Raw genomic sequence first — 22,660 nt, 5'->3', positions numbered from 1 at the left:
GCCCACCAGCAGCAGGGATCCCCTGTGGGCACCCACCCATGATGGGGGCAGTTTTTGGCTGTGCTTCATAGGGGTGGCACAAAACATCTGCTCAGCTTGTCCTGGCACTTGCCAACTGTTTCCTGCAGCCCTTTCCCTTGGTTGAGTCCTGGCTTCCCACCCTGCCTGCAGCCCCCTGGCCTTGCCTGCAGCCCCCTGGCCCTGCCTGCAGCCCCCTGGCCCTCTCTGCAGCCCCCTGCCCCTCTCTGCAGCCCCCTGCCCCTCTCTGCAGCCCCCTGCCCTGCCCCTGCCCCTCCAGGACCTGCCCCATGCAAGATCCAGCCTGCGCGAAACTCTAATCTCCAATTTTATTCGCCCGGCTCCAGCCGATTTGCATAATCCACATAATCACCCCGGTTTTAATTGCCTACAACTCTGCAGAAAGATCATGTGGTTAAGTGGTAAATCATAATTAGATAAATAATTGGCTTGGCCGCAGCAAGCTGCTTTGTTATACCTGCCATCTGCTGGGCAAGGGATCCTGCGCCCAAAACAATGCACTGCTGCTGCTGCTGCTGCTGCTGCACGCCTGCGCCAGCCTGGGCACCTGGGCACATGGGGCACGGGCGTGTGGGCACGGGAGGGCGGCCTGGGGGTGCCAGGCATTGCCTGCTCTCGTGGCTGGTAGCTCTGTGTAAGTTTTGGCAGCACCGTGTGGTGCCTGGCTCCCACCCAGGTGCTGCCCGAGGGCTCTGTGGAAAGGCCAGTGCTGCTGTGCAGTGCCCTGTGGCATCTGGGAATGCCCAGTGCCACGTCCAGGGGATGCCCAGCAGCTCTATGGCATGCCCAGTGCTGCTGTGCAGTGCCCTGTGGCATCTGGGAATGCCCAGTGCCACCTCCAGGGGATGCCCAGCAGCTCTATGGCATGCCCAGTGCTGCTGTGCAGTGCCCTGTGGCATCTGGGAATGCCTAGTGCCACCTCCAGGGGATGCCCAGCAGCGCTGTGAAATGCCCAGCGATGCTCAGTGGCACTGGGGAGTGCCCAGTGGCACCATTTAGTGCTGCTGTGCTGTGCCTGGCAGCCCCAAACAGTGCCTGGCAGGGCCATTAGGTGCCCATCAGGGCAGTGCCCAGCTCTGTCAGACCATACCCAGCATCCCAGTGCAATTCCCAAATCTCCAGGCAATTCCCAACATCCCAGTGCAGTTCCCAAATCTCCTCCAGGCAATTCCCAACATCCCAGTGCAGTTCCCAAATCTCCTCCAGGCAATTCCCAACATCCCAGTGCAGTTCCCAAATCTCCAGGCAATTCCCAGCATCCCAGTCTCTCCCAGGCAGTGCCTGGCAGCCCCATGGAGTGCCCACTGCCCCACAAAGCCACTGAAGAGCCCCAGAAGGCACCAGGGTGAGGGGGTGAGGGCTGTACCCCACTCCCCCCAAAGCAGAGGGACCCTCAGCAGGCAGCTGGCACTTGGATCTGGGCATCAGGAGCCAGGAGGAGCTGCCAGCCCAACCTTGAAGCAGCAAAGGGGATTCAGGACCCAGCAGCATCCTTGGGGCACAGGGGCTTGATTTTCCAAGCTCCCAGCTTTAAAACAGGGCAGGAAGTTGCTTTAAAGTAAATTTTCCCCTGGCTGGATCTCCTGAGGGCTGCAGAGGCTCCCAGGGCTGCTGGGCTGGGCACGGGAGGGTTGGGAAGGGAGGGAAAGCGCCCGGCCTCGCTCCATCCCCAGCGCTGCGCCCTCCAAACGAGCTCTTATTAGTTTGCTTGTTGTCGTTTGCCAGATCAATGGTCCATGCAGGAGTGATCGATGGAGGCCCAGCCTCCAGGATAACAGTGCTGGATGCTCCACAGGGAGCCCAAATCCCACCCAAGGGGCTCCTCACCACGGGGAACCCATCCGGGCCCCTCCAAGGGGGTGTTCCCAGGATGGGCCCTGGGTTCTACCTAAAATTGGGGGCAGAGGCTGTGACTGCATCTCTCTGTGCCTGGGGACACCTGGGGACACCAACCCGTGCTGGGAAGGGGGGAGGGAGGGCAGGAGCACGGGCTGGGATCGATCAATTAATTAATTAATGGAGCATGTTGGAGGTGCGGCGGCAGAGCTGCTTTAATGAGGAGTGGAAAACGTGCAGGGCATCACCAGGAGGGAGGGGAGCTGGTCACCTCTGCTTGTCCCCTCTGCCCCAGGGGGTGACAGGGTGTGTGACAGGGCCACCACAGCACGCGCTGGGCCTGGCCCCCTGCCCTCCGTGCTGGGGCTGTGCCCGCTGCCTCCAGGCACGGAGGGAAGGGGGGCTGACAATGCGAGGCCATTAGCATCGGCAATCCATGCGGAGCAGCTGTTCCTGCTCCGAGCGTGCAGCTGGATGCGGCTCCGGAGCGGGAGAGGGGGGGAAAGGCTCGGGGGGGATCCTCAGCACCCCAAATCCCTCGGGGAAGCAGCAGCAATCGGCGTGGTGGAGCCTTCCGGAGGGTTTGGCCGAGCGGGCTCCGTCCCAGCTGCGGCGCTGCGGGCTGGGTGCGGATCCATCCCCGGGGAGGAGGAGGAGGATGCAGGATGCTCTCGTCTCTCCCCACTCCCTCGGCTTCCCGCCGCACTGGGGTTTTTTCCGCTCCATTTGCCAGGGGCTGGAGCTGCTGCCTGATCGTATTTGGTAATAAATTATTAGTTCCAGCACTTGGGAGCCCGGCAGCTCAAAATAGCTGCTGTAAGAGCGGGCGGCTGGTGCAGGTCGAGTTCAATGGCAATCTGCTCCCAAGGGCACTCCACGCTCATTAGAGGCCTTTCAAGGTGCTGGGAAGGGGGCAATGGGAGCCGAGGCGCTAAACCTGCCCAATTCCCCCTTCCCCACAGCCCTACCCCGTGCCCGGGGATCTCAGGGTGCTGGGAGCCCGTCCCTGCCCCTCGCTGCCCGCTCCTGCCTGCCCGCAGCGGCTGCCAAGGGCTTTTATTTGTCTCCAGCCCCACCAGGCAGCCAGACTGGTTCTGCTCTCGCTGCCGGAGGAGGCTCCCGCTGCCAAAAAACCCGCCAGCATCATCAGGAGCAGATGGAGAGAACATGGCACGCTCCCAGCTCCCGGCTCCCAGCCCTGCGCCGGCGATGCGGGGGCTCGGGGGGGCTCCAGGAGCCGGGGCTGGGGGGTTCTGTGCCCCCGGAGGTGCCAGCCCCGCGGTGGTTCCGTGTGTGGCACTGCGGGGAGCGTGGCGGTGACCCTGCCGTGCCCGCTCCTCCTCCTCCTGCTGTGCCTGCTCCACGGGCACGCAGCCAGCGGGCACCGGGAATGCCAGACACTCCCTGTGCTGCTGTGCCCGGGCACATGCTGTGGGAGGGACGGGGACACGGTGACACATCGCCAGCTCCCCGGCCTCCCCCTGTGCCCTCAGCGGGGCACCCAGGTGTCCCCAAGCCCCCCTGCCCCGGTGCGTGGGGGGATTCAGGCATCGCTTTGCCAGGGAGGTGCATGGCAGTGCCAGCTGTACCCACCCAGGGCTGGGCACACTGCAGGGACATACTGTCCCGTTTTGGGGCTCCTCTCCCCGCCCTGCTGAGGCAACCGCTGCCGTGACCCCGGGCCGCTCCAGGCACCAAACTTGACCTGTTTTTCCGCACGGATCCGCCTGCTGAGAGGAGCAGCCGGGGAGGGGCAGGGCCGGGGGGGCCCCACCTCACTGTGAGGCGTCACGGCGTCCCCAGCCACCCGCAGGGGTGAGCGACGCCCACGCCGTGCTGGCAGTGGGGTGCCGGAGGGATGAGGGGATGCCGGAGGGATGGGGGGATGCAGCCCCACATCCCTCATCCCATCCCATCCCGGTGTGGATGCTCCCGCCCAGCCCGCTCCCCGTGCCTCAGTTTCCCCAGCTGGCAGCCGTCCCGCAGAGCAGCCCGGGGACGCCCGGACAGACGGACGCCAGCGGCGGCGGGGCACGGCGGGTGAGCGGCGCTGCTCGGGCCCCAGCCGGGGCGGAGGCGCCGATTTTATCGCGGGCAGGGAGCGGCAGAACTGGTTTGGAGCGCGGCTGGGGCAGCGGCTCGGCTCAGCCCCGGGGGCAGGAGAGCTCCCCGCACGCTGCCCCGGCCGCTCGCTGCCCTGAGCTCGCCTGGCAAATCCCGCTGGGATCAGCAGTTGGCCGGGAGGCGTTTGGGGATCAGCTGAGCATCACACGGGTGATGCCCTGCTTCGGCCCCGTGCCCCTGTGCCAGCCTGCTGATCCCTGGTGATGGATGGAAAAGCATCTCCAGGCCTGGACTGGGGCTGGAAATGGGGGCTGTGGTAGGGTTAAAGGTGGGGAGGAGCTGGGGGGCACTGGGAAGTGTTTGGGGCTGTGCCTGGAGATGTGGGGCAGTGCCTGGAGGTGCAGGGCTGTGCCAAGGGGATGCCAGGCAGTGCCAAGGGGATGCAGGATTGTGCCTCGGGATGCGGGATTGTGCCTAGGGGGTGCAGGGCTGTGCCAAGGGGATGCCAGGCAGTGCCTGGGGATGCAGGATTGTGCCTGGTGGATGTGGGGCAGTGCCTGGAGGTGCAGGGCTGTGCCAAGGGGATGCCAGGCAGTGCCAAGGGGATGCAGGATTGTGCCTCGGGATGCGGGATTGTGCCTAGGGGGTGCAGGGCTGTGCCAAGGGGATGCCAGGCAGTGCCTGGGGATGCAGGATTGTGCCTGGTGGATGTGGGGCAGTGCCTGGGGGACTCAGGGCTGTGCCAAGGGGATGCCAGGCAGTGCCTGGGGATGCAGGATTGTGCCTGGGAGATATGGGGCAGTGCCTGAGGATGCAGGGCTGTGCCAAGGGGATTCCAGGCAGTGCCTGGGGAATGTGGGGCAGTCCCTGGTGGATGTGGGGCAGTGCCAGGTGGATGTGGGGCAGTGCCTGGTGGATGTGGGGCAGTGCCAGGTGGATGTGGGGCAGTACCTGGTGGATGTGGGGCATTGCTCAGGCGGTGCATGGGAGCTGCAGGCTGTGCCTGGAGTGCCGTGTCCCCTTTGGATGCTGCGTGGGCGCCTGGTGCTGCAGGCAGATCCCGGTGCCCGCTCTGGGGAGGGGGCACCGAGCCCCCATCCGGGGCTGGAGCAGAGCCCGGGGGTGCCGGGGCCGGGCTGGCGTGGCGGGTTGGCTTCCCAGCTGTTCCGGTAATGAATTTACATGAGCCCGAGCGTGTCGACAAGGCGGCAGTCAATGGCTGAGAGCAGCGGAGTTAATAAATGCTTGTATAATGAGGGCAGAGGGGAGCGCGCCGCCGCGCCGGCCGCCTCTCCTGGGGCCGGGGGGCAAAGATTAATCCACGCTGAGTGCCCCCCGTGCCCCCCCGGCTCCCGAGGCGCCCCCCGCCCTCCTGCCCGTGCTGGAGCTGCCGCGGGATGCTCGGGGATGCTCCATCCGCCCTCCCTCTGCAGTGGATGGATGCTCCAGGTGCTCAATGCCTCTCCAGCCCCGCTGGGAGTTGGGGGCTGCCCCACGACCCCCCCATCCTCATGCCCACCTGGGAGCCGGGCTAATTTTAGGCTGGTGTTAATGAAGCTGCTGGGTGAAGTCTATTTTAAGGGCCCTGACATCAGCAGTTGCTGTTTTGGGAGGTGGAGAGCCCTGGAGCAATTGGTGTGACAGCTGGGGGGGCTCGGGGAGGGCTGCACGCTCCTGCTCAGCACCTGAGCCGCACTTTTGGGGTCACTGTGCCCTTTAGGACCTCGGTACTTTGGGGGGCAATGTGGGGATTTGGGGTGTGAGGATTTGAAGGGGCTGTGTGGGGAGTTGGACGTGCAGTTCTGGAGATCCAGGGATGCAATATTGGGGTTTTGGGGGGTGCAGTGCTGGGGATTTGGGGGTGCAGGGGGTGGGATCCAGGGATGCAATATTGGGGTTTTGGGGGTGCAGTGCTGGGGATTTAAGGGTGCAGGGGGTGGGATCCAGGGATGCAATATTGGGGTTTTGGGGGGTGCAGTGCTGGGGATTTGGGGGTGCAGGGGGTGGGATCCAGGGATGCATTATTGGGGTTTTGGGGGTGCAGTGCTGGGGATTTAAGGGTGCAGTTCTGGGGATCCAGGGATGCAATATTGGGGTTTTGGGGGGTGCAGTGCTGGGGATTTAGGGGTGCAGTGCTGGGGATTTAAGGGTGCAGTTCTGGGGATCCAGGGATGGAATATTGGGGCTTTGGTGGGTGGAGTGCTAGGGATCCGGGGATGCAATATTGGGAGATTTGGGCATGCAGTGCTGGAGATCCAGGGATGCAATATTGGGGTTTTGGGGGGGTGCAGTGTTGGGGATTTAGGGGTGCAATATTGGGGTATATTGGGGGGTGCAGTGCTGGAGATTTAAGGGTGCAGTTCTGGGGATCCAGGGATGTGTTATTGGGGATTTGAGGGTGCAGTACTGAAGACCCAGGGATAAAATATTGTCAGTCCTGGAATGCTGCAGTGGGAATTTGTGGGTGCAGCTCTGGGGATCCAGGGACGCAATATTGAGGATTTAGGGGTGCAATGGTGGGGATTTGAGTGTGCAGTGGCTGGGATTTGGGATGCAGTATTGGGGCTTTAGGAGTGCAGTGGTGGAGATTGAGCGTGCAGTGGTTGGGATTTAGGGGTGAAATAATGAGGATTTAGGGGTGCAATGGTGAGGATTTGAGCATGCAGTGGTTGGATTTGGGGGTGCAATAGTGACAACAAGGGGTGCAGCAGTGATGCTTTGAGTTTTGGCAGCACCATGCGAGTCGGGGGACTGCACCTCTCCCCGCCACCTGCATCAGGATGCTGAAGTCCCTGTGTCCCCCAAAACACCCTGCAGAGCTCTGCTGAGCCCTCCTGCTCCATTATCCTGGCGACTGTGGAATGCTGAGACACGCTTCCCCCCATTACCTGAACTCGGGGTGCATTCTGGGGAGTGGGATGACAAACTAGAAAAAAGGAGCTGCTGGGGGAAACTGAGGCTCCCATCTCCACGTGCCTAACGCGCTGTCTCTGCTTGGCAGGCATGAGCCATGAGCCGAAGTCGCCGTCGCTAGGAATGCTCTCCACGGCCACCCGCACCACGGCCACCGTGAGCCCGCTGACCCCGTCGCCCCTGAACGGCTCCATCGTCCCCAATGGCAGCCCCGCCGCCAGCAGCACTTTGTCCGTCCAGGCAGCACCTTCCTCCAGCTTCGCCGCCGCGCTCCGCAAGCTCGCCAAGCAGGCCGAGGAGCCCAGAGGTGGGGACGGCGACAGGGGCAGGGACGGGGCGGTGACAATCGCTGGTGCCTCTCCCAGGAGCTGGAGTTGGTGTTTTCCTGCTATTTCCCCCACTATTGCCGTGTCTGGAGGGGGCAGTTTGGGAATTGAGTTCATCCGGAGTGATCCGGGTGCTCGCTGTGCCGTGGGAGAGCACAGCATGGTAGGGTTCAGCCCTGCGCCCTCCCACCACGCTGCTTTTCCCCAAATTTGCTAATTCCTCGGCCAAATTTCCCAGTTGAACAGCCCCAGGGGTGCCCAGCCCTTGTCACCCACGCTCTTCAGTTCATCGGGAGTGATCCGAGTGCTGTATCGCTCACTGTGCCCTGGGAGAGCACAGCATGGCAGGGACCAGCCCTGTGCCCTCCCACCACGCTGCTTTTTCCAGAGATTCCCCAAATTTGTTAATTCCTCAGCCAAATTTCCCAGTTGAACAGCCCCAGGGGTGCCCAGCCCTTGTCACCCACATCCTCCATCACCTCCCTGTCTCTGTTTGGATGTGGGGTGTGAGCACCCCGAGGTTTCCCTTCCACAGGGAGTGTGTCCCATGGGAGTTGCCGGGGCTCTCACAGCCAGATGGGGAGGCAGCCAGGGCCCAGGCTGGGAAGTGTTTCAGGAGACTGCTGGTGTCACCAATTTGGGATGAAATAGTCTTTATCTCTGCTATTTGCATGGGTGGGTGCTCCCCTCGGATCATTACCCACTGCCTGGGCACTTTGATCCCTTTGCAAGATGTTTTTTTGCACCCAACCCCTTTGCAAGATGGTTTTTGCAAAATCCTTTTGGATGACCCTATTTAAAAGGCCCCCTTGGCACAATCCTTCTCCCAGGACCCCTTTTGCAGGGCTCTTTTTGGAAAATCCCTTTTGGAAGCATCATCTACAAGACTCTCGTTGCAGCCCAAAAATCTCTGGCACAGCCATGGCCTGAAGCATCAGCTGCTCCCAAGGAAAAGTGTGGGGATCCCAGGTCCTTGTAACTCTTTATCCTCACTGGAAGCTCCTGGTTTTTCCCAGCTGCTTCCTCTGGAACCCATCTGCTTCCTTTGGAGCGATTGATTGAGTTTGGGGAATTATTTTGCTTTTTTTTCCCCCTTCCCACCCCACAGTTTGTGCCCTCCCTGTGCTGCTCAGCCCATTCCGAGGGACATCAGCAGGTTTGGGCATGGATTTTGTGGCACTGGAAAGAAGCAGCCACATTCCCTTTGGATTTCCCCTTAACACCTGCATGGTTTATTTGCAAAAACCCCTCCCTTGCCCATTTGGGTGCCTCATCCCAGAGGTTTTTGATCCGTGTGGGTTTGGGTGTGTGTTGGGAAGGGCTTTTTTCTCCTTGCTGTGGTTTTTAGCACCAGGAATCGAATTGCTTTTCCCTGAAATCCTCACCCACTTCCCACAACGGGAGATGCTCCCTCCACTCCCCTTCCCAGCTCGGGAGATGCTCTGCTGTGGCAGATGCCGGATCCACGCAGGATCACTGGTTTTGTTCCAGCTTTATGGGCTCACAGGTGTGCTGGCACATCCCTGGGGAGATCCCCTGCTGCTCCACAGCATCCCAAACCACCAGGGCTCATCCTGACCCACCCCTTCCCAGCAGAGCCCCACAAAGCCACCGCCTGCCCGGGGGCTGCCGCCTCTTGTCCTGCCCGGGGCTGTCCTCAGGGTGGGTTTAATCCCACCCCTCCCTCCCTCCTCTGTTCCCAGTTCTCCGTCAGGGTCTCAGCTGTTAATTACATTTGCCTGTCAGCCCGGGCTGCTAATCTGCTATCGCCGAGCGGGGAAGCGGGAGGTCAGAAAACAAAGGTGACACCATCACACTGTGCCTCTTGTCATCTCCAATCCAGATTAGTTTCATTGACTAACTCCTGGCTGAATACCACCAGTTAATTATAACGATCACAAACCCTCCCGTTTAAAGCCACACAGCGAGAATTAAGGTTCTGAAGTAAGACTTTAGCTTCATTAATCGCCGGGCTCATTGTGATGGTATTGATTGTTAACGCTATCGCGTGGTGAGTAATGGCTTCCCAGCTCAGAGGGGATTAGGCTGCTAATTGTTGTTGGCCTTGCGCTGACAAGATAGACTTCAGTGGGTGTCAAATCGGCCTCCTTTGTCGGGGACAGCCTTTCTCCTTCCCCCAGCCTCGCTGCTCTTCAAATGAAAGCGATTCGGGGCGACTCGGGGATCGTTAATCAGGGAGGGCAGCGGGATGCTGCTCCCGGCCTCGGCTCTGCTGAGCATCCTTCCACAGAGCGTCCTTCTGGAGCATCCTTCCTTCCTTCCTTCCTTCCCACCCTGCAGCCCGGGGATGCTCCTGCTTCCCTCGGCATTCCCAGCCCCTGGCTCCCTCCTGGGGTTGTGTGGTCTGGGAGGGCAAGGGCATGAGGTGGGGTGTAATGTGAGGAGATGCTGGCACGCTCTGGAAGTGGCTGCTGTGCCCACGGGACACACTCAGGGGAGTGGCCTTGCACGCTGGGAAGGTGAGGAGACACTCTGCACACTCAGTAGACACTCTGCACACTCAGGACACGCCCTGCACACACAGGACACACCCTGCACACTCAGGAGATGTCCTGAATACTCAGGAGATGCTCTGCACGCTCAGGACACACCCTGCACACTCAGAACACACCCTGCACACTCAGGGGACACCCTGCACACTCAGGGGACACCCTGCACACTCAGGACACGCCTTGCACACTCAGGACACGCCCTGCACACTCAGGGGACACCTTGCATGCTCAGGACACACCCTGCACACTCAGGACACACCCTGCACACTCAGGGGACACCTTGCACACTCAGAACACGCCCTGCACACTCAGGACACGCCTTGCACACTCAGGACACGCCCTGCACACTCAGGACACACCCTGCACACTCAGGACATGCCTTGCACACTCAGCCCTCTCTCTGTGCCCCGCTCACTGCCTGGGAGCATCGCTGTCACCCCATCCTGTGACCACAGCCCACTCCTCAGCTGATCCCTGCTGGCCCTTTGGGATCTCCCCCTGACCCAGACTCTGGGATGGAGGGAGCAGAGTTTGGGGTTCGGAGCCCCCCAGGCTGCCCAGGTGGGATTGAGGAATGGGAAATGTTCTCACCAGGCTCCCTGTGCCCTGCTTAATATGGAATTTGGATTTCTCTGCCTTTCCCCTTCTCCACCTTCACTCCATTTCTGTTTTCCCTTTGGAAATATGGCCAGCATCCCTGGGGTGGGGGTAACTTAAAGTACAGATGTGTTATGCAAATGAAACCAAAGCCTTGCCCAGGGGTTTCAGGGAGTCCCTCCTTCATCCCAGTGTCCCCAGAGGCCCTGGCCTGTCCCTGGCAGCTCCTGCAGCTGCATTAGGAGTCTCTGGGTCTGCCTTGTGCCAAGGGGCTCTGTGGGACTGGGGGTTTGGGAGTCCCTGTTAGGTGGGAGCAAGAGGCTGCCCCATCCCACCTTTAGCACCACTGGGAACTTCTGGGATGGAAGATGGGGAATCTCCTCCAGTTTGGGAGTCTGGCAGGACACTGAACACCCTGAGTGCATCCCAGTGCCCCAACCCTGCTCCCTGCAGTGTGCAATGCAGCTCCATCCACTCAGCCTCTGGGTTCTCTCCTGGTGTCCTCAAGGGTCTTGGTGTCATCGATTCTCACTTCTTTTTGCCCTTGTGGTCTTTGTGCCTCTTTCTTTCTTTCAGAGATGGGACTTTGGGGTCCACATCCAAGCCCAGTGTCCCATTGGAGCATCCTGAAAGCTGAAACATTCCCAATTGAACATCCCAACCCTGAAGGGTTCCAAGCACCCTCAGATCCTCCAGCTCCTCCAGAGGGTTTCTCCATCCAGCTAACTCCCTTTCTCCTAACTTCTTCAATCTCTGCTTGAATTCCAGGCTCCTCACTGAGCAGCGAGTCGTCCCCAGTGTCCTCTCCAGCCACCAACCACAGCTCCCCTGCCAGCACCCCCAAACGTGGCCCCATGGGCCCCATCATTGTCCCCCCGGGGGGACACAGCGTGCCCAGCACGCCGCCCGTGGTCACCATCGCCCCCACCAAGACGGTCAACGGCGTCTGGAGGAGCGAGGGCAGACAGGTAGGGCTGGCTTTGGGGCTGCCCTGAAGGATGGAGGGTATGGGGTATCGTAGGGCTGGCTTTGGGGCTGAAGGATGGAGGGTATGGGGTATCATAGGGCTGGCTTTGGGGCTGCCCTGAAGGATGGAGGGTATGGGGTATCGTAGGGCTGGCTTTGGGGCTGCCCTGAAGGATGGAGGGCATGGGGTATCATAGGGCTGGCTTTGGGGCTGAAGGATGGAGGGTACGGGGTATCGTGTATGTGCTGCCCACATTCGGTCCCTTCCCCTCCCTGCTGTGTCCCCGAGCTGGCACCGTGCTGACAGCGTGTCCCCCCGTTGTTGTCACCATCCGGAGGGGAGGGCAGGGAAGGAGGAGGAGGAGGAGGAGGGAGGGATAGGGGGGAGAGCAGCTAATTAAGAAGCATCGTTAGTGGTTCTCCTCTCCTCCAGCATGCTACAAGCAGATTCCCGGGGGGATTATGCCACTTGGAAAGACTAATTAAACCACAAAGAGAGGCAGGCTAGGGGATGAGAAACGCCTGGGGCGAGAGGGGGAGATAAATGGAACCGGGATCCCTGGGAGCTCAGAGGGGTGTGTGGGGTGTCAGGGTGCTCCCCAGCCCCGTGTGCCCCCCGTGTCACCCCCGGTGTGGGGATTAACCCAGTGTGGGGGTGTCTGTCTGACACTGCATGATGGGGACACCTCACCCTTCGTGGTGACCTCGGGGCTGGCCCTGCCCTGGAGGGATGGGATGGGGTGGGGAGAGATGGGATGGGATGGGATGCGATGGGATGGGGTGGGGTGGGGTGGGGTGGGGTGGGGTGGGATGCACGGGCTGGGGGATGCTGTGGGTGCCACCATCCTCCTCCTCCTGAGCTGCTGAATGGAGAAGGTGCGATGAAAAATCATCATTTTTAAACCAAAACTTGTCTTGCTGGTGGGGTCGCCCCACTAATTGTCAGATCCTGTGGGGTCTCTTGTCACCCCAAGTTGTTCCCCCTTGCTCGGGGTCCCTCCCCAGCTGGAGGGGGTGACCTTCATGCTGACACCAGGGCTGGAGGCTGATGGAAAGCAGCTGAGGCCCTGTGGGAGGGTGCTGCTGCCGGGGGGATTGTGGGCTGACCCCTGGGTTATGGCCCTTATCAAAGGCCGCCTGGATTTCCCCCGGCCGTGTCACTCCTCCCGGGTGATTAATAGCCCCGGAGAACAAAGCAGCCATAAATCTCCAGGCAGGTAATGGGTGTCTTGCCCTCAGCTCTGCCCTGGCTTCAGCACCTCCTTTCCCACTGGGGCCCCTCAATGCAGCCTCCAGACCCTCCCACCCCATCCAGCTGCCCTTCCAAAGCCTGGATGCAGGAGATGAATCCTTCCCTGGGTGCTGGTGCCAGCCGGGGCACGCTGGGGACTCCTGAGGGTGTTGGGGTGAGGACACAGCAGTGATTCCCCATCCCCTGCTGTCCCTAATGCCCACCTTGGCCTTGCAGCAGGAAGCAGGGTCACGAGGCAGCAGCAGCAGCGCCGGCCGCGAGCGCCTCATCTCGGAGCCCCCCCTGAGCCAGGAGAAGGCAGGGGGTCCCACCGTGCCCTCCCACCTCCTGGGGACCCCCTACTCCTTCGGGCTGCCCCCCAGCTCCGTGGTGCAGGACTCCCGCTTCCCTCCTCTCAAGTGAGTCTGCTCGGAACGGATGGGAATGGTCGCAGGGCGAGGGCGTCCCCTGCGAGCTCTGCTCCCACCTGGGGGAGAGAGGTGACATCTGCTCCCACCTGGGGGAGGTGACATCTCCTGGGGGGACAGGGAGGGATGGTGACCATCTCCTTGCCCCCCAGCCTGCAGCGGCCCGTGCACCACGTGGTGCCTCCCAGCGCCGTGACCGAGGATTACCTGCGGAGCTTCCGTCCCTACCACACGGCCGAGGACCTGCGCATGTCCTCCCTGCCGCCCCTCGGCCTCGACCCCGCCACCGCCGCCGCCTACTACCACCCCAGCTACCTGGCACACCACCCCTTCCCTCATCCCGCCTTCAGGTGGGCACTCCAAGCCTTGGGAGATACCTCTGCATGAGCTGAGCTTTGGGGTATTGGGACGTGGGAGCACTGAGGGCGTTTTGGGGCTCTCCATCCCTTTCTCCCAGTAGAAGGCAGCGGTTTCTAGGTGGGTTTGGGACACCACCAAGTCCTTAGAGTTTTAAGCGTTGGTGCTTGTAGTTCTCAGGCAGATGCTTTAGTAGGGGCAAGCATCAAGATTTAGGGCCAGGCATGGTGGGGTATCTAATCCCAGTTTGGACCCTGGCTTTCGTGGAGTTCCGTTAATCGTTGTTCTAAGATCTTCTTTGCTGGGGAGGCCTTATTGGCCCATCTGGCTCCTGGGAAGGCAACTGGGGGGTTCTTTGCCTGTCTGAGCATCGCTGCCTCCCCAGGATGGATGAGTCGTACTGCCTGTCAGCACTGAGGTCCCCCTTCTACCCGCTGCCAGCACCGGGCTCGCTGCCCCCCCTGCACCCCTCGGCCATGCACCTGCACCTCTCGGGGGTCCGGTACCCCCCCGAGCTCTCCCACTCGTCCCTGTCTGCCCTGCAGTCCGAGCGCATCTCCAGCCTCGCCGCCGAGAGGTACGGGATGGTGGGGAGATGATGGGGGGCTCCAGAGGATGGGGATGGATGAGGAGCTCCAAAGGATGGGGATGGATGGGGAGCTCCAAAGGATGGGGATGATGGGGAGCTCCAGAGGATGGGGATGGTGAGGGGATGGATGGGGAGCTCCAAAGGATGCTGATGGTGTGGGTATGGATGGGGAGCTCCAAAGAATACTGACAGAGGACCAGGGGTGGTTTTGGGGTGCTCTAGGAATGCTGGCAGGTGACTTAGGGATTTGGGAGTGCTGGCAGGTGCCCAGGAATTGTTTGAGGTTCAAGGGTGTTCCAGGAGATGCTGAGAGGCATCCAGGGTTGATTTTAGGGGGATGCTCCAAGAGGGATGTCTGGGGTTGGTGCTTTTGTTTTTGTTTTTCTCTCTGCAGGCTGCAGATGGACGAGGAGCTGCGGCAGAGGGAGCGGGAGCGGGAGAAGGAGCGGGAGCGAGAAGCCGACCGGGAGCGGGAGAAGGAGCGGGAACGGGAGCGCGAGCGCGAGAAGGAGCTGGAGCGGGAGCGGGAGAAGGAGCGGGAGCGGGAGCTGGAGAGGCAGCGGGAGCGCGCCCGGGAGAAGGAGCTGAGCATGGTGAAAGCCATGGAGGGGCCCTTCCTGCCCGTGGCCGAGCTGCACGGGCTGAGGGGGCACTCGGCCGAGGAGCGGGGCAAGGCAGTGGAGCCGCTGGCACCCAGCAGAGCAGGTAATGCCCGTAATGCCCGCCTTGCTCCCCTCTCCCTCCAGATGGCAAAGCTGAGGGGGTTGGTGGCCCCGGGAGGTGGCTGGGGACGGGGATGGGCCGTCCTGGCTGCCAGATTGCTTTGCCAGGAGCCCAGCTGCGGCAGCAGTGTCTGTGCCATCTGACTCGGGCTGGCCTGGCACCGTGCCCAGTGCGTGCCCAGCAGCTGGGCTGGCAGCGAGTGGGCAGCCCCCTGAGCTGAGCTCTGACCGGTGGCTGCCCCACAGCTCCAGGTCCCTGCTCACCCCAAAATCCCCCCTCTTTTCCACACCCTGACTCTCCGTCACCCCTTTTCCACCGCAGACAAGCTCAAGGACTCGGTGCTGCCCACGCCGAAGCCCATCCAGCACCCTCTGCACCCTCCACCGGGCTCCCACCACCCCGTGCCCAGCCTCATCCCCAATCACAGCGTGTTCCCCCTGCCCGGGAGCAGCGCGGCCACGGCGCTGCTCATCCAGCGCACCAACGAGGAGGAGAAGTGGCTGGCCCGGCAGCGCCGGCTGCGCCAGGAGAAGGAGGATCGGCAGTCCCAGGTGTCGGAGTTCCGGCAGCAAGTGCTGGAGCAGCACCTGGACATAGGGCGTGCCCCCAGCCAGGCTGAGCCCGAGCACCGGCCCGAGCACCCCAGGTAGGGATGGGATGATTGGGCTGTGTTTTCCCATGTCACTGCTGTCCTTGCTGGAATATCTGTATGTTAACTGGGGAGGACAAGGGAAAGGAATGATAAGATGGGGGGAATGTCTTTATATAGAAAGAGGGCAGGGTTATGTGGGGTATTGGGAAGATGTTGTTCCCTGTGAGGGTGGGGAGGGCCTGGCACATGGTACCCAGAGAAGCTGTGGCTGCCTCATCCCTGAAAGTGTCCAAGGCCAGGTTGGACGGGGCTTTGAGCAATCTGCCCTTGTGGAAGGTGTCCCTGTCCATGGCAGGGGCTGGAATAGGATGATCTTTAAGGTCCTTTCGCCATGGCAGGGGCTGGAATAGGATGATCTTTAAGGTCCTTTCGCCCCACACCATTCTGTGATGCCCTGATATTATGATTTATAGGCTTTTCCCCCCAACCTGTGGCTGTGCCCACCCCCTTACCCTCCTCTGCCCCCCATCAGGCATCCACCACCCCTTGGCCGTGCCCCTCACACATCCCATGAGCCGAAGCCACGGTGCCTGGCCGGTGCCAGCGGGTTCCTGCCACGCAGTGCCAGCCAGGCCGGCTGTGCTGGCAGCACCAGGCGTTCCTGGTGCCCGACATCTGCGCGGCGGCAGGCGCCGAGCCCGGGAGGTGGCCGGGGGCCAGCGGCGAGTGGCCAGGTGCTGCCCAGCCACCAGCCCCGCTAATTGCAGCTCCCCCCTCCCAGGCAGTGGGGCTGGGCGGTGGATGCCTCGTTTGGGGGGCACCTGTGCCAAGCCCGGGCAGTTTGGGGGGCAGCAGAGCGTGCCCACAGCCCCGGATTGATTGACAGGGCCTTGCTCGCCCCCGTGGCTGAGCATTTAAGCGGTGCAGGCTCATCCAGGCAGCTCTGCCGCCTGCTCCCTTTGTTATTTTTGGGTATCCAGGGGATTAGCACGGCTCATCGAGGATAATAAGGAGAGGATCACGGGGCGGCACAAAGGCGAGCGCCCGCCGCAGGCTCCCTTCCCATCCGCTCCTCCCACCCCAGAGCGGAGAGGAGGCAGCAAGGTCACCCCCAGACACCTGCAGCTGGGGATATTCCATCGCCATCCTTTTCCTGCACCCAGCGGGGCGGCAGAGGGATGGATCCCGGGGGGCAGGCGGTGCCTCCGCGGCGGCGCTGGGCTGAACTCGCTGCTCCGCGCGCGGAGCTCCGGGGCGCTGAAGCGGAAAAGTGTTAAATGCACAGCTTGGGCACATGAAATATTTATCCTGTAACGGGCTGGCTCCGGCTCCTGCTGTCAGAGGAGGGCTGTGCCGGGGTGCTGCCCTCGCCACGGGGCTGTGGCAGGGCTGGTGGCTGACTTGTCCCCACGCCGGGGTCAAGGCTGGGGTCTCCAGCCCTGTGCTCCTGGGATGCGGCCACATCCATGCTCAACCTGCCCATGCACAGCCCTAACTCTGCCCCCATCCCGCAGGTTTGTGGCGTGGAGGGGACAAGTGTGGCAGCCCCACGTGCATAAACCACTCTGGGTGTTCCTAACAGGCGTGTTTTCCCCCAAAATCCCCCAGGGCTGGAGCACTGCCAGCTCTCCATTGGCAGTGCCAGCTCCTCACTGCCCGGTGCTCTCCTCTCCCCGCAGGCTGGGATCGAGCCGCCACGAGCCGAGCAGCCGGGAGCCAGGGCAGCACTTTGGCGGGCCCCCACCCCTCATCTCCCCCAAACCCCAGCACCACCCCGTCACCACGTCCCTCTGGAACCCCGTCTCGCTGATGGAGAGCCCCCCCGACCCTCCCCGGCGCCTCCCCGAGCCCCACGCCCTCCACAGCCACCCGGCGCCCTTCGAGCCCGGCCGCCAGGGCATCCCTCTGGTGAAGGTGGAGAGGGTTTTCTGCCCGGAGAAGCTGGAGGAGGGCCCGAGGAAGAGGGATGCTCTGGAGAAATACCCTCCGGGACGGGAGCCCGGCGCCCCGGAGCACGGGGCCTTCACCCACACGCCCTTCCTGGCTGAGCTGGAAAAGTCCACTCAGAGCATCCTGAGCCAGCAGAGAGCCCCGGGCACGCCGTTCCCCGAGGCCAGCAAGCCCAGCTCGCCCTACAGGCCCCCCCAGCCCCGCGCCCAGGACCCCATGTACATCTACGACGAGTTCGTGCAGCAGCACCGCAGGCTGGTCAGCAAGCTGGACCTGGAGGAGCGGCGGCGGCGGGAGGCCCGTGAGAAAGGTGAGGGAGCAGGGGTGTCCCCCCCGGCACCGGGGGGCTCCCGGGGGGCTCCCGGGGATGCCGACGTTCCGAGCGCTTCGGTAAACCCTGCTGCGCTGCAGACGTGCCCCATGAATAAATGATGAACTGGAGCTAATAAGAGGGTTTTAAATATTGATGGGGCTGATGGAGTGGGGATGAGAACAGCGATGAGGAGGAGACAGAGAGCTGGGAGGGGCTGGAATTGCTGTCCCCGCTCCAGTGGGATGGGGGCTCCGCCACGGTGTCCCCAGCCTGTGCCCCGTTGACCCCCTGCCACCTGTCCCAGAGCAATGCAAGAGGATACACAGGGATGGGCCATGCTCTCTGAGGTGCCACAGCTGGTGGAGAAGGGACAGGGCTCCACTGGGTTGCACTCCCCACATCACTCCTCTCTGACATCCTACCCTGCTGCACCCCCATCCCCAGTGGGGTTCCTCAGGTCCCCAAGGTGTTCCCAGCCTCCCAGCAGCCTCTCCCCCTCCCCAGGGTACTACTATGACCTGGATGACTCCTGTGACGACAGCGACGAGGAGGAGGTGCGGGCCCATCTCCGCTGCGTGGCTGAGCAGCCCCCGCTGAAGCTGGACACGTCCTCTGAGGTACTGGTGGCACACCTGTCCCCTCCCTGTCCCCTGGCGGAGCAGCCCCTCCTTTACACCAGTTCCCAGTGCCCAATGTAGCCATCGCCCCACATGTGTGCAGAGGCACCAGGGGGATGATGAGGATAGGGATGGAGATGGGGATTGCAACAGGGATGAGGGTGGGCATAAGTATGGGGATGGAAATGGGGATGGCGATAAGGATGGGCATTGGAACGGGAATGGGGTTGGGATGAGGACGGGGATAGGAATGAGAATGAAAATGAGGATGAGGGGAATGGGCATGAGAATGGAGATGGGGAATGGAGATGGGGATGGGAATGGGAATGGAGATGGAGATTGCAACAGGGGTGAGTGTGGGCATGAGGATGGGAATAGGACTGAAGATGAGGATGGCAGTGGGCATGGCAATGAGAATGGGATGAAGGCGAGGATGGGGTGTGACCCTGCTCTGCTGTGCCCCTGCTCGCCCCAGAAGCTGGAGTTCCTGCAGCTCTTTGGGCTCACCACGCAGCAGCAGAAGGAGGAGCTGCTGAGCCAGAAGCGGCGCAAGCGGCGGCGGATGCTGCGGGAGCGGAGCCCCTCTCCGCCCACGGTGCAGAACAAGCGCCGCACGCCCTCGCCCCGCCTGCCCCTCTCCACGCGCTACAGCCCCGACGAGATGAACAACAGCCCCAACTTCGAGGAGAAGAAGCGCTTCCTCACCATCTTCAACCTCACGCACATCAGCGCCGAGAAGAGGAAAGGTAACAGCCATGGCCCTGTGCGCGCTGGGGCTGGGGGTGCTCTGGGGGATCTGCCTGGGGCCCTGAGCTCGCTCTGCTGAGCTGAGGCTACACTAAAGCTCAGCTTCCCATGCTGCAGACAAGGAGAAGCTGGTGGAGATGCTCCAGGCCATGAAGCAGAAGACCACGCCGGGCGCCGTGGTGGTGAAGAGCTCCCCGCGGGACAGCCCCGGTGCCCCCAGCACTGGTAAGTGGCCCAGGTCCTTGCCCTGGTCTTGGGCTGGGGGGCACAGCTTTGCCTTGAGGGGCACACACAGTCCTGGCTGCAGCCAACTGCTCCTCCTCTTCCCAAAGAGCCTCCAGTGCCTCCGCTCCTGCTGGACCTGGATAAACCCGTGGGCATCGCCGTCTCCGTGCCGGAGGTGCCGAAGGTGGCAGAAGCCTCCAGGTTGGAGCAGCTGAGAGCCCAGGAGCCAGGCAGGCCCAAGGAGCCGGGCACGGCGCCGGAGAAGCCCCGGCTGAGCGATGGGCACCCGGGGAAGAAGGCTCTGAGCATCCTCAGCTACGTCAGGGGTCCCCTGCCCAAGGACATCCCGGTGCCGCTGTCCCACAGCATGAACGGCAAGAGCAAGCCCTGGGAGCCCTTCATTGCTGAGGAGTTTGCCCACCAGTTCCACGAGTCGGTGCTGCAGTCCACGCAGAAGGCGCTGCAGAAGCACAAAGGTAACCTTGGAAGTTGTTGGGAATTAAAGTCACTTAAAGAATCATCAGCAAAGCCAGGTTTAGGGTAAAACCAGGATCACAACAAAGTTCGTTGGCAAGGTTCTCTCTCTCTCCTGTTTGTTGGATGGTTAAAACACTCTGAGAAAAAGCAAACAAAAATGCCAAGTCAATAAATAAACCCCAAATAATCTGTGTGCAGGCTGGAGGTGGGGGAAACAAAAGGATAGGAAAGGGTAAGGACAAAAAGGAATGTTGGAAGACCCTTGTGTTGAGTCACAAGTTCAGAGTAGATCTCTGTTCTAAACTGAGGCTGGACTTGATCAACAGGTTATGTTTAAAGGCTCAACAGCACTTAACTTAAATTTAACAGCACTAAAACTTAACAGCATTTAAACTTAATTGATAACTTAATTTATTAAGGGATTCTTAGAGAATTTACTATACCACAAAACAATAACTTCCTTACAGGCCTAACTTACAAATCTAAAGTAATAGAGTAATGCTCTGCACTGAGTGCCACGTTGAGCCCTCCTTGAATCCCTCCAGGGATGGGGACTCCACCAGCTCTCATGGCAGCTCCTTCCAGTGTTTAACAACCCTGCCAATCAAGAAATTCTCCCTAGTGTCCAGGAAAAGCGGCAGGGATGCAGGAGCCTGGTTGGGTACTGGGATATCACCCCCTTGTCCCCCACCAGGGTTTGGCACTGGCAGCCTCATTGCTGGAGCTGAAGATTAGGGATAATACAGCTCCAAAGCCTCCAAACTCACTCCATTGAGCGGTTGAAATAAATAAAATTTTCCCAGTGCGCCAGGAGTGATAAAAACCCGCCGGTAATACCCCAAAAAGTCTGGGAAGGGTGGAATTAATCCTTGAGGGGCTGAGGGGAGCGGGCAGGGGCTGACTGTGGCTGCCCACAGGGGGGACGGCGGCGGAGCAGAACCACAAGCTGGACACCTCCATCCACTACAACATCCCCGAGCTGCAGGCGCCCTCCCGCCTGGCCCCGCACAACGGCACGGCCGAGGCACCGCCCCGGCCGCTGCCCCCCCTGCCCCGGGACTCCGAGGACGAGGAGGAGGAGGAGGAGGAGGAGGAGGAAGACGAGGAAGAGGAGGAAGATTACCCCAGGCCCAAGTGGCAAGGGATCGAGGCAATTTTTGAAGCTTACCAGGAACATATAGAAGGTAAGGGGTGTTGGGCAGGGAGGGTGAAATGCCAGTTTGTGCTTTGGGAGGTGTCGCTGGTTTCTGCTGGGGTGGGCCGGGGAAGCACTGGGGGGTCTCCAGCAGTGCGGGAGCAGCATGAGAGCAACAGGCAGTGTTGTTGTTTTTGCAAAAATTAATGTGTGCATGAAAAGTCAGTGTGTTCATAGCTGCCCAGTGTCCTCCCTGAAGGTTCCCCACGGGCAGTGCCAGGGTTGGGAACGCTCTGGGATGCTGGGGGCAATCACTGCTGGCTGGGCAGAGCCCAGAGCAGGGCTGGCACTCTCCGTGGGTGGTGCAGGGAGCTGGAGGAGCCGTGCTCAGCCCTTGTCCTTTGGCTGTTGCAGAACAAAACCTGGAGCGCCAGGTGCTGCAGACACAGTGCCGGCGGCTGGAGGCCCAGCACTACACCCTGAGCCTGACAGCTGAGCAGCTGTCACACAGCATGGCGGTGAGTGGGGGTGGGCACACAGTCCCTGGGCACACATCCCCTAGTCTTCCATCCCCTTGGACACCCATCCCCTGGGCACCCCATCCCTATGGCACACTATGCCCTGGGCACCAGGATCTGTGGGTGCCCAACTTTCTTGGGATCTTCTTGGGCACCCCAATCCTCCCACAGCACACCCATCTACCTGCATTGCACCCATCCTGTGTAGCACCCATTCCCTGCAGTTCCCCATTCCCTGCTGTATCCCAAACACTGCACTGCCCATTCCCTGCAGCCCCCATGCCGTGCAGTGCCCCATCCACGCACTGCCCATTCCGTGCTCTTTCCCAAACCTTGCAGTGCCCATTCCCTGCAGCACCCATTCCCTGTAGCACCCATTCCCTGTCCATTCCTTGCACTGCTCATTCCCTGTCATGACTGTTTCCTGCACTGCCCATCCCTTCACTGCCCCATTCCCTGTCCATTCCCTGCACTGCCCATCCCTTCACTGCCCCATTCCCTGCCCATTCCCTTCACTGCCCCATTCCCTGCCCATTCCCTTCACTGCCCCATTCCCTGTCCATTCCCTGCACTGCCCATTCCCTTCACTGCCCCATTCCATGTCCATTCCCTGCACTGCCCATCCCTGCACTGCCCCATTCCCTGTTTCCTGCACTGCCCATCCCTTCACTGCCCCATTCCCTGTCCATTCCCTGCACTGCCCATCCCTTCACTGCCCCATTCCCTGTTCCCTGCACTGCCCATCCCTTCACTGCCCCATTCCCTGTCCATTCCCTGCACTGCCCATTCCCAGCACCCTCCCCACCCTCTCCCCCTGCCGTTCCCCTCCCCTGGAGCTGTCTGACCATTCCCATCCCTGCTGCCTGCAGGAGCTGAGGAGCCAGAAGCAGAAGATGGTGTCGGAGCGGGAGCGCCTGCAAGCCGAGCTGGATCACCTGCGGAAGTGCCTTGCCTTGCCTGCAATGCAGTGGTCTAGGGGTTACTTCAAGGGGTATCCCAGGTGACGCTCCTTGGGCCAGGCCGAACATATAGTCTAGAAATAATAATCTATTTTATTACCTTGAATATTTAATATTTTTCACTGGGAGGTTTGAAGCTACGAAAATAAAAATTAAAAAAAAAAAAAAACAACACCGAACGGGAAAAAAAAACAAAAAAAAAAAAACCAAAAAAAAAAGAAGAAGAAGAAGCCCAAACCATGACAACAAAATCATTAATAATAAAAGGAAGAAAACAAAACAAACAAAAAAAAATAAAAAGAGAAATAAATAAATGGAGAATGTGCCATGCATGAAGCAAACGGGAGCCGGGAGGAGCCGGGAGCCCATCCCACGGCCAGCAGCCCCCGGCATGTCCCCTCCTGTCCCCTCCTCGGGGGGCTCTGAAGCACCCCCCACCACCCACCCACACTTTATAACGCTCATTTTTGTTGGTTCTTTGGTTCTTTTTTCTAAAAAAAAAAAAAAAAAAATAGAAAAAAAAAAAAAAAGGAAAGACAATGAAA

At 60.8% G+C, this 22,660-nt stretch overlaps 1 protein-coding gene across 1 annotated transcript in view; it reads left to right on the top strand.

Annotated features, from left to right (window-relative positions):
- Positions 1-22,660, top strand: part of GSE1 (Gse1 coiled-coil protein) — a 29,740-nt gene extending 7,080 nt beyond the window's left edge. Inside the window, exons 2-16 of the mRNA XM_058813603.1 lie at positions 6,941-7,159; positions 11,057-11,256; positions 12,723-12,904; positions 13,066-13,263; positions 13,656-13,847; positions 14,254-14,564; positions 14,904-15,228; positions 16,854-17,434; positions 17,942-18,054; positions 18,530-18,800; positions 18,919-19,026; positions 19,134-19,502; positions 20,421-20,687; positions 21,053-21,156; positions 22,026-22,660. Of these exons, the coding sequence (XP_058669586.1) occupies positions 6,941-7,159; positions 11,057-11,256; positions 12,723-12,904; positions 13,066-13,263; positions 13,656-13,847; positions 14,254-14,564; positions 14,904-15,228; positions 16,854-17,434; positions 17,942-18,054; positions 18,530-18,800; positions 18,919-19,026; positions 19,134-19,502; positions 20,421-20,687; positions 21,053-21,156; positions 22,026-22,160 (3,575 nt within the window). The 3' untranslated portion in view covers positions 22,161-22,660. The remainder of the gene's footprint in view (positions 1-6,940; positions 7,160-11,056; positions 11,257-12,722; positions 12,905-13,065; positions 13,264-13,655; positions 13,848-14,253; positions 14,565-14,903; positions 15,229-16,853; positions 17,435-17,941; positions 18,055-18,529; positions 18,801-18,918; positions 19,027-19,133; positions 19,503-20,420; positions 20,688-21,052; positions 21,157-22,025) is intronic.

Source organism: Ammospiza caudacuta, chromosome 13, assembly GCF_027887145.1.
Source record: "Ammospiza caudacuta isolate bAmmCau1 chromosome 13, bAmmCau1.pri, whole genome shotgun sequence".
Lineage (NCBI taxonomy): Eukaryota > Metazoa > Chordata > Aves > Passeriformes > Passerellidae > Ammospiza > Ammospiza caudacuta.
The sequence above is the reverse complement of the archived record's forward strand: the minus strand, read 5'-3'. Positions and strand labels throughout refer to the sequence as shown.